Raw genomic sequence first — 18854 nt, 5'->3', positions numbered from 1 at the left:
ACGGAGACACCGGACCAGCTAATCTGTGCGGGCCCCGACGGATCATGTACTGATGACCTATCCGGTGGATAGGTCATCAGTTGTCAGAAGCTGGAAAACCCCTTTAAGTTATAAAAATGTGATTTTGATGTAATTAAAACATTTTTTTTTCTATTTACAGAATTCAAGCTAAAATTCCTGGTGCAAAACAGAAGGAATAATAAGTATATTTAGTCCAGTCAACTCTTGGTAAATTGTGGAGTCTAACGTGGAAACAGCTGTGTTCTACTCTTTACTTACAGATTTATTGCACCATTCTCTTTTCAACACTTTGTGTTTATCGAAACATCCAAAAAGTAAAAAAAAACTAGGAGCGGCCCTTCTAAACCTGCTTCTATGCTATTAGAATACTTGCAGTCAGCCGTGTCAAGCACTAAAGTATAGTGAAGAGATACAAATGTGTACTAGATGTGTTTCTTTTTTGTGTTGCTTAAAAGTGCATGATGTTGGAAGCCGAAGTAAAACATTATTTTATTTTAATTTCTTATTATTTTTAGTGGTTTTTTTGCTATTCTCGGCAGCGCTTCTATAACTTAATGTGACGTGCGGCTAGGGCTTCATGCTTAGGGCATTGATGCAATAGAACAGACTTGCTTCATTGTCTCTGGGCCCGCTGGTTGGAGTTATTTCAATTATATAAATATATATATATACGTAGAACTGTAGACTAATGTTTCGTGTTTTCCAGCACAAGTGAAATCAGTGTGCAGTACTTCTCTCCGTTTTTGTATGAATTCAACTTGCAGTACTCCTGTTGTAAGGGATTGGGATAACAGATTTACATGTACGGTAGACAGGTCCGGCTCGTTCAGTTTATTACGATTTGTAATCCATTCTCTGTAGTTTCTAGCGGATTTATGGACTCTGAATATTTGCACTTATTATGTACTTGACACTGAATGCAGAAATAAAATGTCACTAAATGTATAAGGTTCTCTTTTTGTTTAGCTTGTAAAACTTTGCCAAAACGCATCATACCATTTCTGACAGATGAAACAACTTAGTGACGTTCTTGATGGTGACAACAATTATTAATGGCGCAGATAACATATTCACTGTATCTATGTGCTGGTTACCTAACCAAAATATTTCATTACAAATGGGAATAAAGTTTGATTCTTGCCAAAGTTTTGCGTTTTCCATTTGCTGTCTCACTGTCTGTGTATATCAGGTCTGAAAATGTTTAAATCTATCTATCTATCTATCTATCTATCTATCTATCTCTCTCTCTCTCTCTCTCTCTCTCTCTCTCTCTCTCTCTCTCTCTCTCTCTCTCTCTCTCTCTCTCTCTCTCTCTCTCTCTCTCTATCTATCTATCTATCTATCTATCTATCTATCTATCTATCTATCTTCATTATCTATCTATCCTTAGCCATGCAGTTGCCTTAAAGATTTGTGAAAGAATGGGTAGTTCTAAAGAGAACACTGTATTCGAGTGTGGTACTGTAATAGGATGTCACACATCAGTTTTTGAAACTTCTTCCCTCCTAGATATTCCACCATCAATTATCTGTTGGAAGTGGAAGCGTTTAGGAACCATAGCTACTCAGCCACGAAGTGGACACCACACAAAGTTATAGAGCGGGGTCACCGAGTGCTGAGGTGCATAGTGCATTAAAGTCACCAATGCTCTGCTGACTCAATAACTGCAGCGTTACAAACCTTCCCTAGCATTAACATCCACACAAAAACTGTGCCCCCTGGAGCTTCATTGCATGGGTTTCCATGGTCGAGTAGCTGCATGCCAGCCTTATATCACCAAGCACAATGCCAAGCGTCGGATGGAGTGGTGTAAAACACATCACTACTGGAGTATGGAGTGGAAATGTGTTCTGTGGAGTGATGAATCGCGCTTCTCTATCTGGCAGTCTGATGGACGAGTCTGGGTTTGGTGAATGCCAGGAGAACATTACCTGCCTGACTGCATTGTGCCAGCTGTAAACTTTGGTGGAGGAGGTATAAATGTATGGAGTTTTTTTCAGGGGTTGGCTCCTTAGTGCCAGTGAAGGGAAATCTTAATACTTCAGCATACCAAGACATTTTGAACAATTGTCACGTCCAACTTTTTGTGAACAGTTTGGGGTCCGGCCCTTTTCTGTTCCAGCATGACTTCACCCCAGTGTACAAAGCGAGGTCCATAAAAACGTGGTTGTGTGAGTTTGATGTGGAAGAACTTGACTGCCTACACATAGCCCTGACCTCAACCCCATTGAACACCTTTAGTATGAACTAAAATGGAGATGGCTAGCCAAGCCCTCTCCTCCAATATCAGTATCTGACCTCACAAATGCTCTTGTGGAGGAAAGGGCAAAAATTCCCACAGGCACTCCAAAATCTTGTTGAAAGTCTTCCCAGAAGAGTTGGAGAGTATCAATGCTTATGGATTTAGAATGGGATTTCATAAAAGCTCCTGTAGGTGTAATGTGTACGTGTCCCAATATTTTTGTCCACATAGTGTTTCTATCTATCTATCTATCTATCTATCTATCATCTATCTATCTATCTATCTATCTATCTATCTATCTATCTATCTATCTATCTATCTATCTATCTATCTATCTATCTCATATCTATCTATCTCATATCTATCTATCTATCTATCTATCTATCTATCTATCTATCTATCTCTATCTATCTATCTATCTATCTATCTATCTATCTATCTATCTATCTATCTATCTATCTATCTATCTATCTATCTATCTATCTATCTATCTATTTATCTATCTATCTCATATCTATCTATCTATCTCATATCTATCTATCTCATATCTATCTATCTATCTATCTATCTATCTATCTATCTATCTATCTATCTATCTATCTATCTATCTATCTATCTATCTATCTATCTATCTATCTATCTATCTATCTATCTATCTATCTATCTATCTATCATCTATCTATCTATCTATCTCATATCTATCTATCTATCTCATATCTATCTATCTATCTATCTATCTATCTATCTATCTATCTATCTATCTATCTATCTATCTATCTATCTATCTATCTATCTATCTATCTATCTATCTATCTATGTAGATGTTCTTTCCGTTTTTACATTAGTCTCTGCTATTACTGCAGGAAGTATAGGAAGGATTGGCTGTCATCTAACAGTGACTCCACTCATGCCCACTTCAGTTATTTTCTTCAGGGTGCTATCCGTTTTTTTCCACGGACAGCACACTGACACATTCATTTCTATGGGGCCGTGCACACTTCCGTTGTTTTAATGAAACGGTGTGGCTGTTCCAACAAAAATAGGACAGGTCCTACTCCTGTCCGTTTTTGACGGAACAGTCTCGGCCTTTTCATTCATTTGGTCCGTTGAGACGGACTGCACATGGAAGCCATCCTTGTGCGGTCTATGTTTCACGGATCCGTCATTAGCGGCTGCACGTAGGCCAATAGAAGTGTCCATGAGGCCTTATTGACTGTAATTTAAAAAAAGTACTAATCCAATACTTGTGTACAGGTGGAGCCTTTTTGTTGTCACTGCCTCGGACTCTTAGGCTGGATTCACATGAGCGTGGCGTTTTTGCGCGCGCCTCTCTTGACATCCGGCCCACGCGGCAGTCCATGTGACCGCTGCAGCCTGTGCTTTGCCTGTGATAGGCTGGAGCTGTCACTTGGACTGAATTGTCATCCCGGGACGTCAGACTGGAGGAAGAAGCCGGGAGTTATCGGTAAGTCAGAACTTCTTTTTTTTTTTACACGTACATGTATATTGTGATCGGAAGTCACTGTCCAGGGTGCTGAAACAGTTTAACTTTTTCAGCACCCTGGACAGTCACCAAGGCAACGGCCGGGAGGGAAGTTCGCGGTAAGTATGAACGTCTTTTTTTTTTTTTTAACAGGTTGCTCGGTATTGTGATCGGAATTCACTGTCGAGGGTGCTGAAAGAGTTACTGCCGATCAGTTAACTTTTTCAGCACCCTGGACAGTGACTATTTACTGACGTCGACTAGCCTCATTTCTATGATGGCGGCTGCGCGAAAATCACGCAGCCGCGCATCATACATGGATGACACACGGAGCTGTCAAGTGGTTTTTGCGCGCGCAAAATTCCGCGTTTTTGCATCCGCAAAAACGCCACGCTCGTGTGAATCCAGCCTTAGAAGCATAATTTGCAGTAGAAAAGATTTGGGGGATCTGACCTCCCCTATAGAGTGGTTTAGATAATGAGAAGAGGTAACCACCATTGTTTAGAGCAGGGTTTGCCAAACTTTTTCTACTGGGGCATCACCAGCTGAAACAAGGTGATTTTTGGGCTTCATCATCTGTGCCAAAATTAAAAATATCGCTCATACCCATCCAGATAGGCCCTAATAAATAGTGCAGTAGGATTTTATTTCAGCCACAGTTGGGCTCCTCATACCCACCTCTTGTGAGGTTGCAATAATTATTAATGTTGTAGCTTAGGCAAAGCAAATTGAATTACGGTACTCTGTTGTCCTGGCATTAACACAATGATGTCTTACACGCCCTCCGGACAATTATTCTGTACAAGCCTTGGGATGCAGAATGACTAAAGTTTTCTTTTTTTCACTTTCCATAAATAAAACATTGCGGTTGTTTAGATACTCCATGGTAAGGATAATTGGGATACAAACAAGTACATTTTGTGATATTACAATTTCAAAAAGAAGAAAAGATAGACCGGCACTGCTCTGGATCTTGGAGCACCACACGTCCCAGCACCACACACGAAGCACGATCCTCCGCAAGATTTACAGCAAGTAACAATAGTTGGTGCTCAGTGGTGTGCAGAGAGCGATACTTGGAAAAAATACCATGGCACTCACCAATCAGTTAAACATTTTCCTCTTTAATAAGGTAGAAAAAGACAGCATGGATGTGGAGCACAAGCCAACGGCCGTTCCGCGTGCACTCAAGGCCTTGGTCTTACAACAGACTTTGCCACCTTGTATACAAACAGGGAAACTTTAATTACATACCAAGTATTGCTACAAAAATATAAAACATGTAAATAGTTACATCGGATCAACATAGTTAGGCCCCATGCACAAGGCTGTAGCCGTAATCACAGTCCGTGATTACGGGCACAGACGGCCGCGAACTGACTCGCATATGCGGGCCGTGCTCCCATAATAAGGTATAGGAGCACGGTCCATAAAGTTAAAAAAACATCTGCTCATTGATTTAAAAAAAAATGGCGCGTAAAAAAAGCCCCGTAAAAAGAAGTGCATGTCACTTCTTGAGCCGTTTTTCATTCTGTCAATAGAAAAACACCCTAAAAAACGGCCATACAAAACGCATCAAAAAACGTTTGATGCTTTAAAACCGGCTAAAAATCAAAGGCTGTTTTCCCTTGAAAACAGCTCCGTATTTTACAGCCGTTTTTACTTTAGCGTGAGAACATACCCTAAGGGTATGTCCATACACAGCATAAACACTGCCGAATTTTTGGCAATGGATTTCATTGCGGAAAATCTGCAGCGCAATACAGTAGCAGCCGAGTGGGTGAGATTTGAACAAATCTCATCCACACACTGCGGAAAAAAACAGCCGAGAAACTGCAGTGTAAAAAAACGCCTCATAAAAAGAAGTGCATGTCACTTCTTGAGCCGTTTTTGGAGCCGATTTCTTTGACTCAATAGAAAAACAGCTCCAAAAATGGGCGGAAAAAACGCTGCAAAAAACGCAAGTTGCTTAAAAAACGGCTGAAAATCAGAAGCTCTTGAACCTTGAAAACCGCTCCGTATTTTCAGCCTTTTTTTGTTAAGCGTGTGAACATAGCCTTATTCGGACATCCATTAATAAACAGGCATGTGTTAGCTTACATGTTTTGAGCATGAGGGTATGTTCACACGGCCTATTTTTAGCTGTTTTTCGGGCTGTGAACGGCTCCAAACATCTGCTTATTGATTTCAATGGGAGAAACGGCGTTCCGTTCCCACGTGGCGTTTTTTACGCGGCCGTTTTTAAAAACGGCCGCGTAAAAAAATGCCTCGTAAAAAGAAGTGTCACTTAGTCAACCCCATATTGGGGTTAGGTCCCCTATACGTATTTTTAGATAGATGATAGATAGATAGATAGATAGATAGATAGATAGATAGATAGATAGATAGATAGATAGATAGATAGATAGATAGATAGATAGATAGATAGATAGATAGATAGATAGATAGATGGATGTTGGGATGTAAGGAATCTAAATACAATACTTTTTCCATTCCCTACTTCCATTTTTATTTAACTGATATGCTCGAAAGAGAAAGCAATTTTATTTTAGATTGTATATGTAAGAAGGGAAGAAGATGCCCTCCCCTAAAACTTCATTGGTGCAGTCTACTTCTATTCAAAATACGTGCTGCCAGACTGTTCCACTGCCTGAATGTAGGGGTGTAAATTGATAGAAGCGTCTGGTTTCCATAGTAACACTGTCTAGGCCCTGATTTCTGGAGAGAATAACCGCCGGGAGGATACGATAATGAGTTCGGTTGTGTCATTGCCGGACTGCAAGGCGGTGTCCGTGGTCTTGGAACACTTCATGGAAGTGGGTAAGCGCATGTACGGTAGTCGTCTGCCCGCTGAGGGACACGCAGTGATTTCCCGTGTGAGGTGCATCGTCCATACACGTATTGTACGTCACAGGTTTATAGAGGGCTGCTAATAACGCAGGACATATACTGCCGGCACTGCTATATAACAATGTACAGTGCTGTATCCACTGCTCACCTATACACACTGCCTGAAATACCAATATGCGTTTCACTATATAACACCCAATAGGATTTATGTACCACTCACTATATAACACCCCATTATTAGACTAGGGCTGATGTACCACTCACTATATAACACCCCATTATTAGACTAGGGCTGATGTACCACTCACTATATAACACCCCATTATTAGACTAGGGCTGATGTATCACTCACTATAGAACACCCAATAGGATTTATGTACCACTCACTATATAACACCCCATTATTAGACTAGGGCTGATGTACCACTCACTATATAACACCCCATTATTAGACTAGGGCTGATGTATCACTCACTATATAACACCCCATTATTAGACTAGGGCTGATGTATCACTCACTATATAACACCCCATTATTAGACTAGGGCTGATGCACCACTCACTATATAACACCCCATTATTAGACTAGGGCTGATGTACCACTCATTATATAACACCCCATTATTAGACTAGGGCTGATGTATCACTCATTATATAACACCCCATTATTAGACTAGGGCTGATGTACCACTCACTATATAACACCCCATTATTAGACTAGGGCTGATGTATCACTCACTATATAACACCCCATTATTAGACTAGGGCTGATGTACCATTCACTATATAACACCCCATTATTAGACTAGGGCTTATGTACCACTCACTATATAACACCCCATTATTAGACTAGGGCTGATGTACCACTCATTATATAACACCCCATTATTAGACTAGGGCTGATGTACCATTCACTATATAACACCCCATTATTAGACTAGGGCTGATGTACCATTCACTATATAACACCCCATTATTAGACTAGGGCTGATGTACCACTCACTATATAACACCCCATTATTAGACTAGGGCTGATGTATTCACTATATAACACCCCATTATTAGACTAGGGCTGATGTACCACTCATTATATAACACCCCATTATTAGACTAGGACTTATGTACCACTCACTATATAACACCCCATTATTAGACTAGGGCTTATGTACCACTCACTATATAACACCCCATTATTAGACTAGGGCTGATGTACCACTCACTATATAACACCCCATTATTAGACTAGGGCTGATGTACCACTCACTATATAACACCCCATTATTAGACTAGGGCTGATGTATCACTCACTATATAACACCCCATTATTACACTAGGGCTGATGTATCACTCACTATATAACACCCCATTATTACACTAGGGCTGATGTACCACTCACTATATAACACCCCATTATTAGACTAGGGCTGATGTACCTCTCACTATATAACACCCCATTATTAGACTAGGGCTGATGTATCACTCACTATATAATACCCCATTATTAGACTAGGGCTGATGTACCACTCACTATATAACACCCCATTATTAGACTAGGGCTGATGCACCACTCACTATATAACACCCCATTATTAGACTAGGGCTGATGTACCTCTCACTATATAACACCCCATTATTAGACTAGGGCTGATGTACCACTCATTATATAACACCCCATTATTAGACTAGGGCTGATGTACCACTCACTATATAACACCCCATTATTAGACTAGGTCTGATGTACCACTCACTATATAACACCCCATTATTAGACTAGGGCTGATGTACCACTCACAATATAACACCCCATTATTAGACTAGGGCTGATGTACCACTCACTATATAACACCCCATTATTAGACTAGGGCTGATGTACCACTCACTATATAACACCCCATTATTAGACTAGGGCTGATGTACCACTCACTATATAACACCCCATTATTAGACTAGGGCTGATGTACCATTCACTATATAACACCCCATTATTAGACTAGGGCTGATGTACCACTCACTATATGACACCCCATTATTAGACTAGGGCTGATGTACCATTCACTATATAACACCCCATTATTAGACTAGGGCTGATGTACCATTCACTATATAACACCCCATTATTAGACTAGGACTTATGTACCACTCACTATATAACACCCCATTATTAGACTAGGGCTGATGTATCACTCACTATATAACACCCCATTATTAGACTAGGGCTGATGTATTCACTATATAACACCCCATTATTAGACTAGGGCTGATGTACCACTCACTATATAACACCCCATTATTAGACTAGGGCTGATGTATTCACTATATAACACCCCATTATTAGACTAGGGCTGATGTACCACTCACTATATAACACCCCATTATTAGACTAGGGCTGATGTACCACTCACTATATAACACCCCATTATTAGACTAGGGCTGATGTATTCACTATATAACACCCCATTATTAGACTAGGGCTGATGTACCACTCACTATATAACACCCCATTATTAGACTAGGGCTGATGTACCATTCACTATATAACACCCCATTATTAGACTAGGACTTATGTACCACTCACTATATAACACCCCATTATTAGACTAGGGCTGATGTATCACTCACTATATAACACCCCATTATTAGACTAGGGCTTATGTACCACTCACTATATAACACCCCATTATTAGACTAGGGCTGATGTACCACTCACTATATAACACCCCATTATTAGACTAGGGCTGATGTACCATTCACTATATAACACCCCATTATTAGACTAGGGCTGATGTACCATTCACTATATAACACCCCATTATTAGACTAGGACTTATGTACCACTCACTATATAACACCCCATTATTAGACTAGGGCTGATGTATCACTCACTATATAACACCCCATTATTAGACTAGGGCTGATGTATTCACTATATAACACCCCATTATTAGACTAGGGCTGATGTACCACTCACTATATAACACCCCATTATTAGACTAGGGCTGATGTATTCACTATATAACACCCCATTATTAGACTAGGGCTGATGTACCACTCACTATATAACACCCCATTATTAGACTAGGGCTGATGTACCACTCACTATATAACACCCCATTATTAGACTAGGGCTGATGTATTCACTATATAACACCCCATTATTAGACTAGGGCTGATGTACCACTCACTATATAACACCCCATTATTAGACTAGGGCTGATGTACCATTCACTATATAACACCCCATTATTAGACTAGGACTTATGTACCACTCACTATATAACACCCCATTATTAGACTAGGGCTGATGTATCACTCACTATATAACACCCCATTATTAAACTAGGGCTGATGTACCACTCACTATATAACACCCCATTATTAGACTAGGGCTGATGTACCACTCACTATATGGCTGAGTTCACAAGTCGCGGATTTCACACAGATTTTCAGTGCAGATTTTACACTTTGCAATGCAAAAGGGTGAGATCTGCGTCAAAACGCAACAAAATCTGCGACAAATCCGCAACGTGTGAACTCAGCCTAAAACACCCCATTATTAGACTAGGGCTAATGTAACACTCACTATATAACACCCCATTATTAGACTAGGGCTGATGTATTCACTATATAACACCCCATTATTAGACTAGGGGCTGATGTACCACTCACTATATAACACCCCATTATTAGACTAGGGCTGATGTACCACTCACTATATAACACCCCATTATTAGACTAGGACTTATGTACCAGTCACTATATAACACCCCATTATTAGACTAGGGCTGATGTACCACTCACTATATAACACCCCATTATTAGACTAGGGCTTATGTACCACTCACTATATAACACCCCATTATTAGACTAGGGCTGATGTACCACTCATTATATAACACCCCATTATTAGACTAGGGCTGATGTACCACTCACTATATAACACCCCATTATTAGACTAGGGCTTATGTACCACTCACTATATAACACCCCATTATTAGACTAGGGCTTATGTACCACTCACTATATAACACCCCATTATTAGACTAGGGCTTATGTACCACTCACTATATAACACCCCATTATTAGACTAGGACTTATGTACCACTCACTATATAACACCCCATTATTAGACTAGGGCTGATGTAACACTCACTATATAACACCCCATTATTAGACTAGGGCTGATGTACCACTCACTATATAACACCCCATTATTAGACTAGGGCTTATGTACCACTCACTATATAACACCCCATTATTAGACTAGGGCTGATGTATCACTCACTATATAACACCCCATTATTAGACTAGGGCTGATGTACCACTCACTATATAACACCCCATTATTAGACTAGGACTTATGTACCACTCACTATATAACACCCCATTATTAGACTAGGGCTGATGTACCACTCACTATATAACACCCCATAATTAGACTAGGGCTTATGTACCACTCACTATATAACACCCCATTATTAGACTAGGGCTGATGTATCACTCACTATATAACACCCCATTATTAGACTAGGGCTGATGTACCACTCACTATATAACACCCCATTATTAGACTAGGGCTTATGTACCACTCACTATATAACACCCCATTATTCGACTAGGGCTGATGTACCACTCATTATATAACACCCCATTATTAGACTAGGGCTGATGTACCACTCACTATATAACACCCCATTATTAGACTAGGGCTGATGTACCACTCACTATATAACACCCCATTATTAGACTAGGGCTTATGTACCACTCACTATATAACACCCCATTATTAGACTAGGACTTATGTACCACTCACTATATAACGCCCCATTATTAGACTAGGGCTTATGTACCACTCACTATATAACACCCCATTATTAGACTAGGGCTGATGTACCACTCACTATATAACACCCCATTATTAGACTAGGACTTATCTACCACTCACTATATAACACCCCATTATTAGACTAGGGCTGATGTACCACTCATTATATAACACCCCATTATTAGACTAGGGCTTATGTACCACTCACTATATAACACCCCATTATTAGACTAGGGCTTATGTACCACTCACTATATAACACCCCATTATTAGACTAGGGCTGATGTACCACTCACTATATAACACCCCATTATTAGACTAGGGCTGATGTACCACTCATTATATAACACCCCATTATTAGACTAGGGCTGATGTACCATTCACTATATAACACCCCATTATTAGACTAGGGCTTATGTACCACTCACTATATAACACCCCATTATTAGACTAGGGCTGATGTACCACTCATTATATAACACCCCATTATTAGACTAGGACTTATGTACCACTCACTATATAACACCCCATTATTAGACTAGGGCTTATGTACCACTCACTATATAACACCCCATTATTAGACTAGGGCTGATGTATCACTCACTATATAACACCCCATTATTAGACTAGGGCTGATGTACCACTCATTATATAACACCCCATTATTAGACTAGGGCTGATGTACCATTCACTATATAACACCCCATTATTAGACTAGGGCTGATGTACCACTCACTATATAACACCCCATTATTAGACTAGGGCTGATGTATCACTCACTATATAACACCCCATTATTAGACTAGGGCTGATGTATCACTCACTATATAACACCCCATTATTAGACTAGGGCTGATGTATCACTCACTATATAACACCCCATTATTAGACTAGGGCTGATGTATCACTCACTATATAACACCCCATTATTAGACTAGGGCTGATGTACCACTCATTATATAACACCCCATTATTAGACTAGGGCTGATGTATCACTCACTATATAACACCCCATTATTAGACTAGGACTGATGTACCACTCATTATATAACACCCCATTATTAGACTAGGGCTGATGTACCACTCACTATATAACACCCCATTATTAGACTAGGGCTGATGTATTCACTATATAACACCCCATTATTAGACTAGGGCTGATGTACCACTCACTATGTAAGACCCCATTATTAGACTAGGGCTGATGTACCACTCACTATATAACACCCCATTATTAGACTAGGGCTGATGTACCACTCACTATATAACACCCCATTATTAGACGGGCTGATGTACCATTCACTATATAACACCCCATTATTAGACTAGGGCTGATGTATCACTCACTATATAACACCCCATTATTAGACTAGGGCTGATGTACCACTCACTATATAACACCCCATTATTAGACTAGGGCTGATGTACCACTCACTATATAACACCCCATTATTAGACTAGGGCTGATGTATCACTCACTATATAATACCCCATTATTAGACTAGGGCTGATGTATCACTCACTATATAACACCCCATTATTAGACTAGGGCTGATGTACCACTCACTATATAACACCCCATTATTAGACTAGGGCTGATGTACCACTCACTATATAACACCCCATTATTAGACTAGGGCTGATGTACCACTCACTATATAACACCCCATTATTAGACTAGGGCTGATGTACCACTCACTATATAACACCCCATTATTAGACTAGGGCTGATGTACCTCTCACTATATAACACCCTATTATTAGACTAGGGCTGATGTACCTCTCACTATATAACACCCCATTATTAGACTAGGGCTGATGTATCACTCACTATATAACACCCCATTATTACACTAGGGCTGATGTATCACTCACTATATAACACCCCATTATTACACTAGGGCTGATGTACCACTCACTATATAACACCCCATTATTAGACTAGGGCTGATGTACCTCTCACTATATAACACCCCATTATTAGACTAGGGCTGATGTATCACTCACTATATAATACCCCATTATTAGACTAGGGCTGATGTACCACTCACTATATAACACCCCATTATTAGACTAGGGCTGATGCACCACTCACTATATAACACCCCATTATTAGACTAGGGCTGATGTACCTCTCACTATATAACACCCCATTATTAGACTAGGGCTGATGTACCACTCATTATATAACACCCCATTATTAGACTAGGGCTGATGTACCACTCACTATATAACACCCCATTATTAGACTAGGTCTGATGTACCACTCACTATATAACACCCCATTATTAGACTAGGGCTGATGTACCACTCACAATATAACACCCCATTATTAGACTAGGGCTGATGTACCACTCACTATATAACACCCCATTATTAGACTAGGGCTGATGTACCACTCACTATATAACACCCCATTATTAGACTAGGGCTGATGTACCACTCACTATATAACACCCCATTATTAGACTAGGGCTGATGTACCATTCACTATATAACACCCCATTATTAGACTAGGGCTGATGTACCACTCACTATATAACACCCCATTATTAGACTAGGGCTGATGTACCATTCACTATATAACACCCCATTATTAGACTAGGGCTGATGTACCATTCACTATATAACACCCCATTATTAGACTAGGACTGATGTACCACTCATTATATAACACCCCATTATTAGACTAGGGCTGATGTACCACTCACTATATAACACCCCATTATTAGACTAGGGCTGATGTATTCACTATATAACACCCCATTATTAGACTAGGGCTGATGTACCACTCACTATGTAAGACCCCATTATTAGACTAGGGCTGATGTACCACTCACTATATAACACCCCATTATTAGACTAGGGCTGATGTACCACTCACTATATAACACCCCATTATTAGACGGGCTGATGTACCATTCACTATATAACACCCCATTATTAGACTAGGGCTGATGTATCACTCACTATATAACACCCCATTATTAGACTAGGGCTGATGTACCACTCACTATATAACACCCCATTATTAGACTAGGGCTGATGTACCACTCACTATATAACACCCCATTATTAGACTAGGGCTGATGTATCACTCACTATATAACACCCCATTATTAGACTAGGGCTGATGTACCACTCACTATATAACACCCCATTATTAGACTAGGGCTGATGTACCACTCACTATATAACACCCCATTATTAGACTAGGGCTTATGTATCACTCACTATATAACACCCCATTATTAGACTAGGGCTGATGTACCACTCACTATATAACACCCCATTATTAGACTAGGGCTGATGTACCTCTCACTATATAACACCCTATTATTAGACTAGGGCTGATGTACCTCTCACTATATAACACCCCATTATTAGACTAGGGCTGATGTATCACTCACTATATAACACCCCATTATTACACTAGGGCTGATGTATCACTCACTATATAACACCCCATTATTACACTAGGGCTGATGTACCACTCACTATATAACACCCCATTATTAGACTAGGGCTGATGTACCTCTCACTATATAACACCCCATTATTAGACTAGGGCTGATGTATCACTCACTATATAATACCCCATTATTAGACTAGGGCTGATGTACCACTCACTATATAACACCCCATTATTAGACTAGGGCTGATGCACCACTCACTATATAACACCCCATTATTAGACTAGGGCTGATGTACCTCTCACTATATAACACCCCATTATTAGACTAGGGCTGATGTACCACTCATTATATAACACCCCATTATTAGACTAGGGCTGATGTACCACTCACTATATAACACCCCATTATTAGACTAGGTCTGATGTACCACTCACTATATAACACCCCATTATTAGACTAGGGCTGATGTACCACTCACAATATAACACCCCATTATTAGACTAGGGCTGATGTACCACTCACTATATAACACCCCATTATTAGACTAGGGCTGATGTACCACTCACTATATAACACCCCATTATTAGACTAGGGCTGATGTACCACTCACTATATAACACCCCATTATTAGACTAGGGCTGATGTACCATTCACTATATAACACCCCATTATTAGACTAGGGCTGATGTACCACTCACTATATAACACCCCATTATTAGACTAGGGCTGATGTACCATTCACTATATAACACCCCATTATTAGACTAGGGCTGATGTACCATTCACTATATAACACCCCATTATTAGACTAGGACTTATGTACCACTCACTATATAACACCCCATTATTAGACTAGGGCTGATGTATCACTCACTATATAACACCCCATTATTAGACTAGGGCTGATGTACCAGTCACTATATAACACCCCATTATTAGACTAGGGCTGATGTATTCACTATATAACACCCCATTATTAGACTAGGGCTGATGTACCACTCACTATATAACACCCCATTATTAGACTAGGGCTGATGTACCACTCACTATATAACACCCCATTATTAGACTAGGACTTATGTACCACTCACTATATAACACCCCATTATTAGACTAGGGCTGATGTACCACTCACTATATAACACCCCATTATTAGACTAGGGCTGATGTATCACTCACTATATAACACCCCATTATTAGACTAGGGCTGATGTACCACTCACTATATAACACCCCATTATTAGACTAGGGCTGATGTACCACTCACTATATGGCTGAGTTCACAAGTCGCGGATTTCACACAGATTTTCAGTGCAGATTTTACACTTTGCAATGCAAAAGGGTGAGATCTGCGTCAAAACGCAACAAAATCTGCGACAAATCCGCAACGTGTGAACTCAGCCTAAAACACCCCATTATTAGACTAGGGCTAATGTAACACTCACTATATAACACCCCATTATTAGACTAGGGCTGATGTATTCACTATATAACACCCCATTATTAGACTAGGGGCTGATGTACCACTCACTATATAACACCCCATTATTAGACTAGGGCTGATGTACCACTCACTATATAACACCCCATTATTAGACTAGGACTTATGTACCACTCACTATATAACACCCCATTATTAGACTAGGGCTGATGTACCACTCACTATATAACACCCCATTATTAGACTAGGGCTTATGTACCACTCACTATATAACACCCCATTATTAGACTAGGGCTGATGTACCACTCATTATATAACACCCCATTATTAGACTAGGGCTGATGTACCACTCACTATATAACACCCCTTTATTAGACTAGGGCTTATGTACCACTCACTATATAACACCCCATTATTAGACTAGGGCTTATGTACCACTCACTATATAACACCCCATTATTAGACTAGGGCTTATGTACCACTCACTATATAACACCCCATTATTAGACTAGGACTTATGTACCACTCACTATATAACACCCCATTATTAGACTAGGGCTGATGTAACACTCACTATATAACACCCCATTATTAGACTAGGGCTGATGTACCACTCACTATATAACACCCCATTATTAGACTAGGGCTTATGTACCACTCACTATATAACACCCCATTATTAGACTAGGGCTGATGTATCACTCACTATATAACACCCCATTATTAGACTAGGACTTATGTACCACTCACTATATAACACCCCATTATTAGACTAGGGCTGATGTACCACTCACTATATAACACCCCATAATTAGACTAGGGCTTATGTACCACTCACTATATAACACCCCATTATTAGACTAGGGCTGATGTACCACTCACTATATAACACCCCATTATTAGACTAGGACTTATGTACCACTCACTATATAACACCCCATTATTAGACTAGGGCTGATGTACCACTCACTATATAACACCCCATAATTAGACTAGGGCTTATGTACCACTCACTATATAACACCCCATTATTAGACTAGGGCTGATGTATCACTCACTATATAACACCCCATTATTAGACTAGGGCTGATGTACCACTCACTATATAACACCCCATTATTAGACTAGGGCTTATGTACCACTCACTATATAACACCCCATTATTCGACTAGGGCTGATGTACCACTCATTATATAACACCCCATTATTAGACTAGGGCTGATGTACCACTCACTATATAACACCCCATTATTAGACTAGGGCTGATGTACCACTCACTATATAACACCCCATTATTAGACTAGGGCTTATGTACCACTCACTATATAACACCCCATTATTAGACTAGGGCTTATGTACCACTCACTATATAACACCCCATTATTAGACTAGGGCTTATGTACCACTCACTATATAACACCCCATTATTAGACTAGGACTTATGTACCACTCACTATATAACACCCCATTATTAGACTAGGGCTGATGTACCACTCATTATATAACACCCCATTATTAGACTAGGGCTGATGTATCACTCACTATATAACACCCCATTATTAGACTAGGGCTGATGTACCACTCATTATATAACACCCCATTATTGGACTACGGCTGATGTATCACTCACTATATAACACCCCATTATTAGACTAGGGCTGATGTACCACTCACTATATAACACCCCATTATTAGACTAGGACTTATGTACCACTCACTATATAACACCCCATTATTAGACTAGGGCTGATGTACCACTCATTATATAACACCCCATTATTAGACTAGGGCTGATGTACCACTCACTATATAACACCCCATTATTAGACTAGGGCTTATGTACCACTCACTATATAACACCCCATTATTAGACTAGGGCTGATGTAACACTCACTATATAACACCCCATTATTAGACTAGGGCTGATGTACCACTCACTATATAACACCCCATTATTAGACTAGGGCTGATGTACCACTCACTATATAACACCCCATTATTAGACTAGGGCTGATGTACCACTCACTATATAACACCCCATTATTAGACTAGGGCTGATGTACCACTCACTATATAACACCCCATTATTAGACTAGGGCTGATGTACCACTCACTATATAACACCCCATTATTAGACTAGGACTTATCTACCACTCACTATATAACACCCCATTATTAGACTAGGGCTGATGTACCACTCATTATATAACACCCCATTATTAGACTAGGGCTTATGTATCACTCACTATATAACACCCCATTATTAGACTAGGACTTATGTACCACTCACTATATAACACCCCATTATTAGACTAGGGCTGATGTACCACTCATTATATAACACCCCATTATTAGACTAGGGCTGATGCACCACTCCCTATATAACACCCCATTATTAGACTAGGGCTGATGTACCACTCACTATATAACACCCCATTATTAGACTAGGGCTTATGTACCACTCACTATATAACACCCCATTATTAGACTAGGGCTTATGTACCACTCACTATATAACACCCCATTATTAGACTAGGACTTATGTACCACTCACTATATAACACCCCATTATTAGACTA

At 39.9% G+C, this 18854-nt stretch overlaps 2 protein-coding genes across 5 annotated transcripts in view; both read left to right on the top strand.

The window, feature by feature from the left end:
• Nucleotides 1-1166, top strand: part of RTN1 (reticulon 1) — a 131864-nt gene extending 130698 nt beyond the window's left edge. For all 3 annotated transcript variants that reach the window (XM_075843590.1, XM_075843591.1, XM_075843592.1), the window contains one exon: nt 161-1166. In XM_075843590.1, the coding sequence (XP_075699705.1) occupies nt 161-200 (40 nt within the window). In that variant the 3' untranslated portion in view covers nt 201-1166. The remainder of the gene's footprint in view (nt 1-160) is intronic.
• Nucleotides 1167-6433: 5267 nt separating this feature from the next.
• The window catches only part of CCDC175 (coiled-coil domain containing 175), a 52719-nt gene continuing 40298 nt past the window's right edge, over nt 6434-18854 (top strand). The window contains exon 1 of one of the 2 annotated variants that reach the window (XM_075843575.1): nt 6434-6566. In XM_075843575.1, coding sequence (XP_075699690.1) covers nt 6497-6566 — 70 coding nt within the window. In that variant the 5' untranslated portion in view covers nt 6434-6496. Of the gene's footprint in view, nt 6650-18854 lie in introns of both variants that reach the window. The other variant, XM_075843576.1, reaches the window with a different exon arrangement.

The sequence above is a fragment of the Rhinoderma darwinii genome, chromosome 12 (assembly GCF_050947455.1).
Source record: "Rhinoderma darwinii isolate aRhiDar2 chromosome 12, aRhiDar2.hap1, whole genome shotgun sequence".
Taxonomy (NCBI): domain Eukaryota; kingdom Metazoa; phylum Chordata; class Amphibia; order Anura; family Rhinodermatidae; genus Rhinoderma; species Rhinoderma darwinii.
Note: the sequence above shows the minus strand (reverse complement) of the source record. Positions and strands in the feature narration are given on the sequence as shown.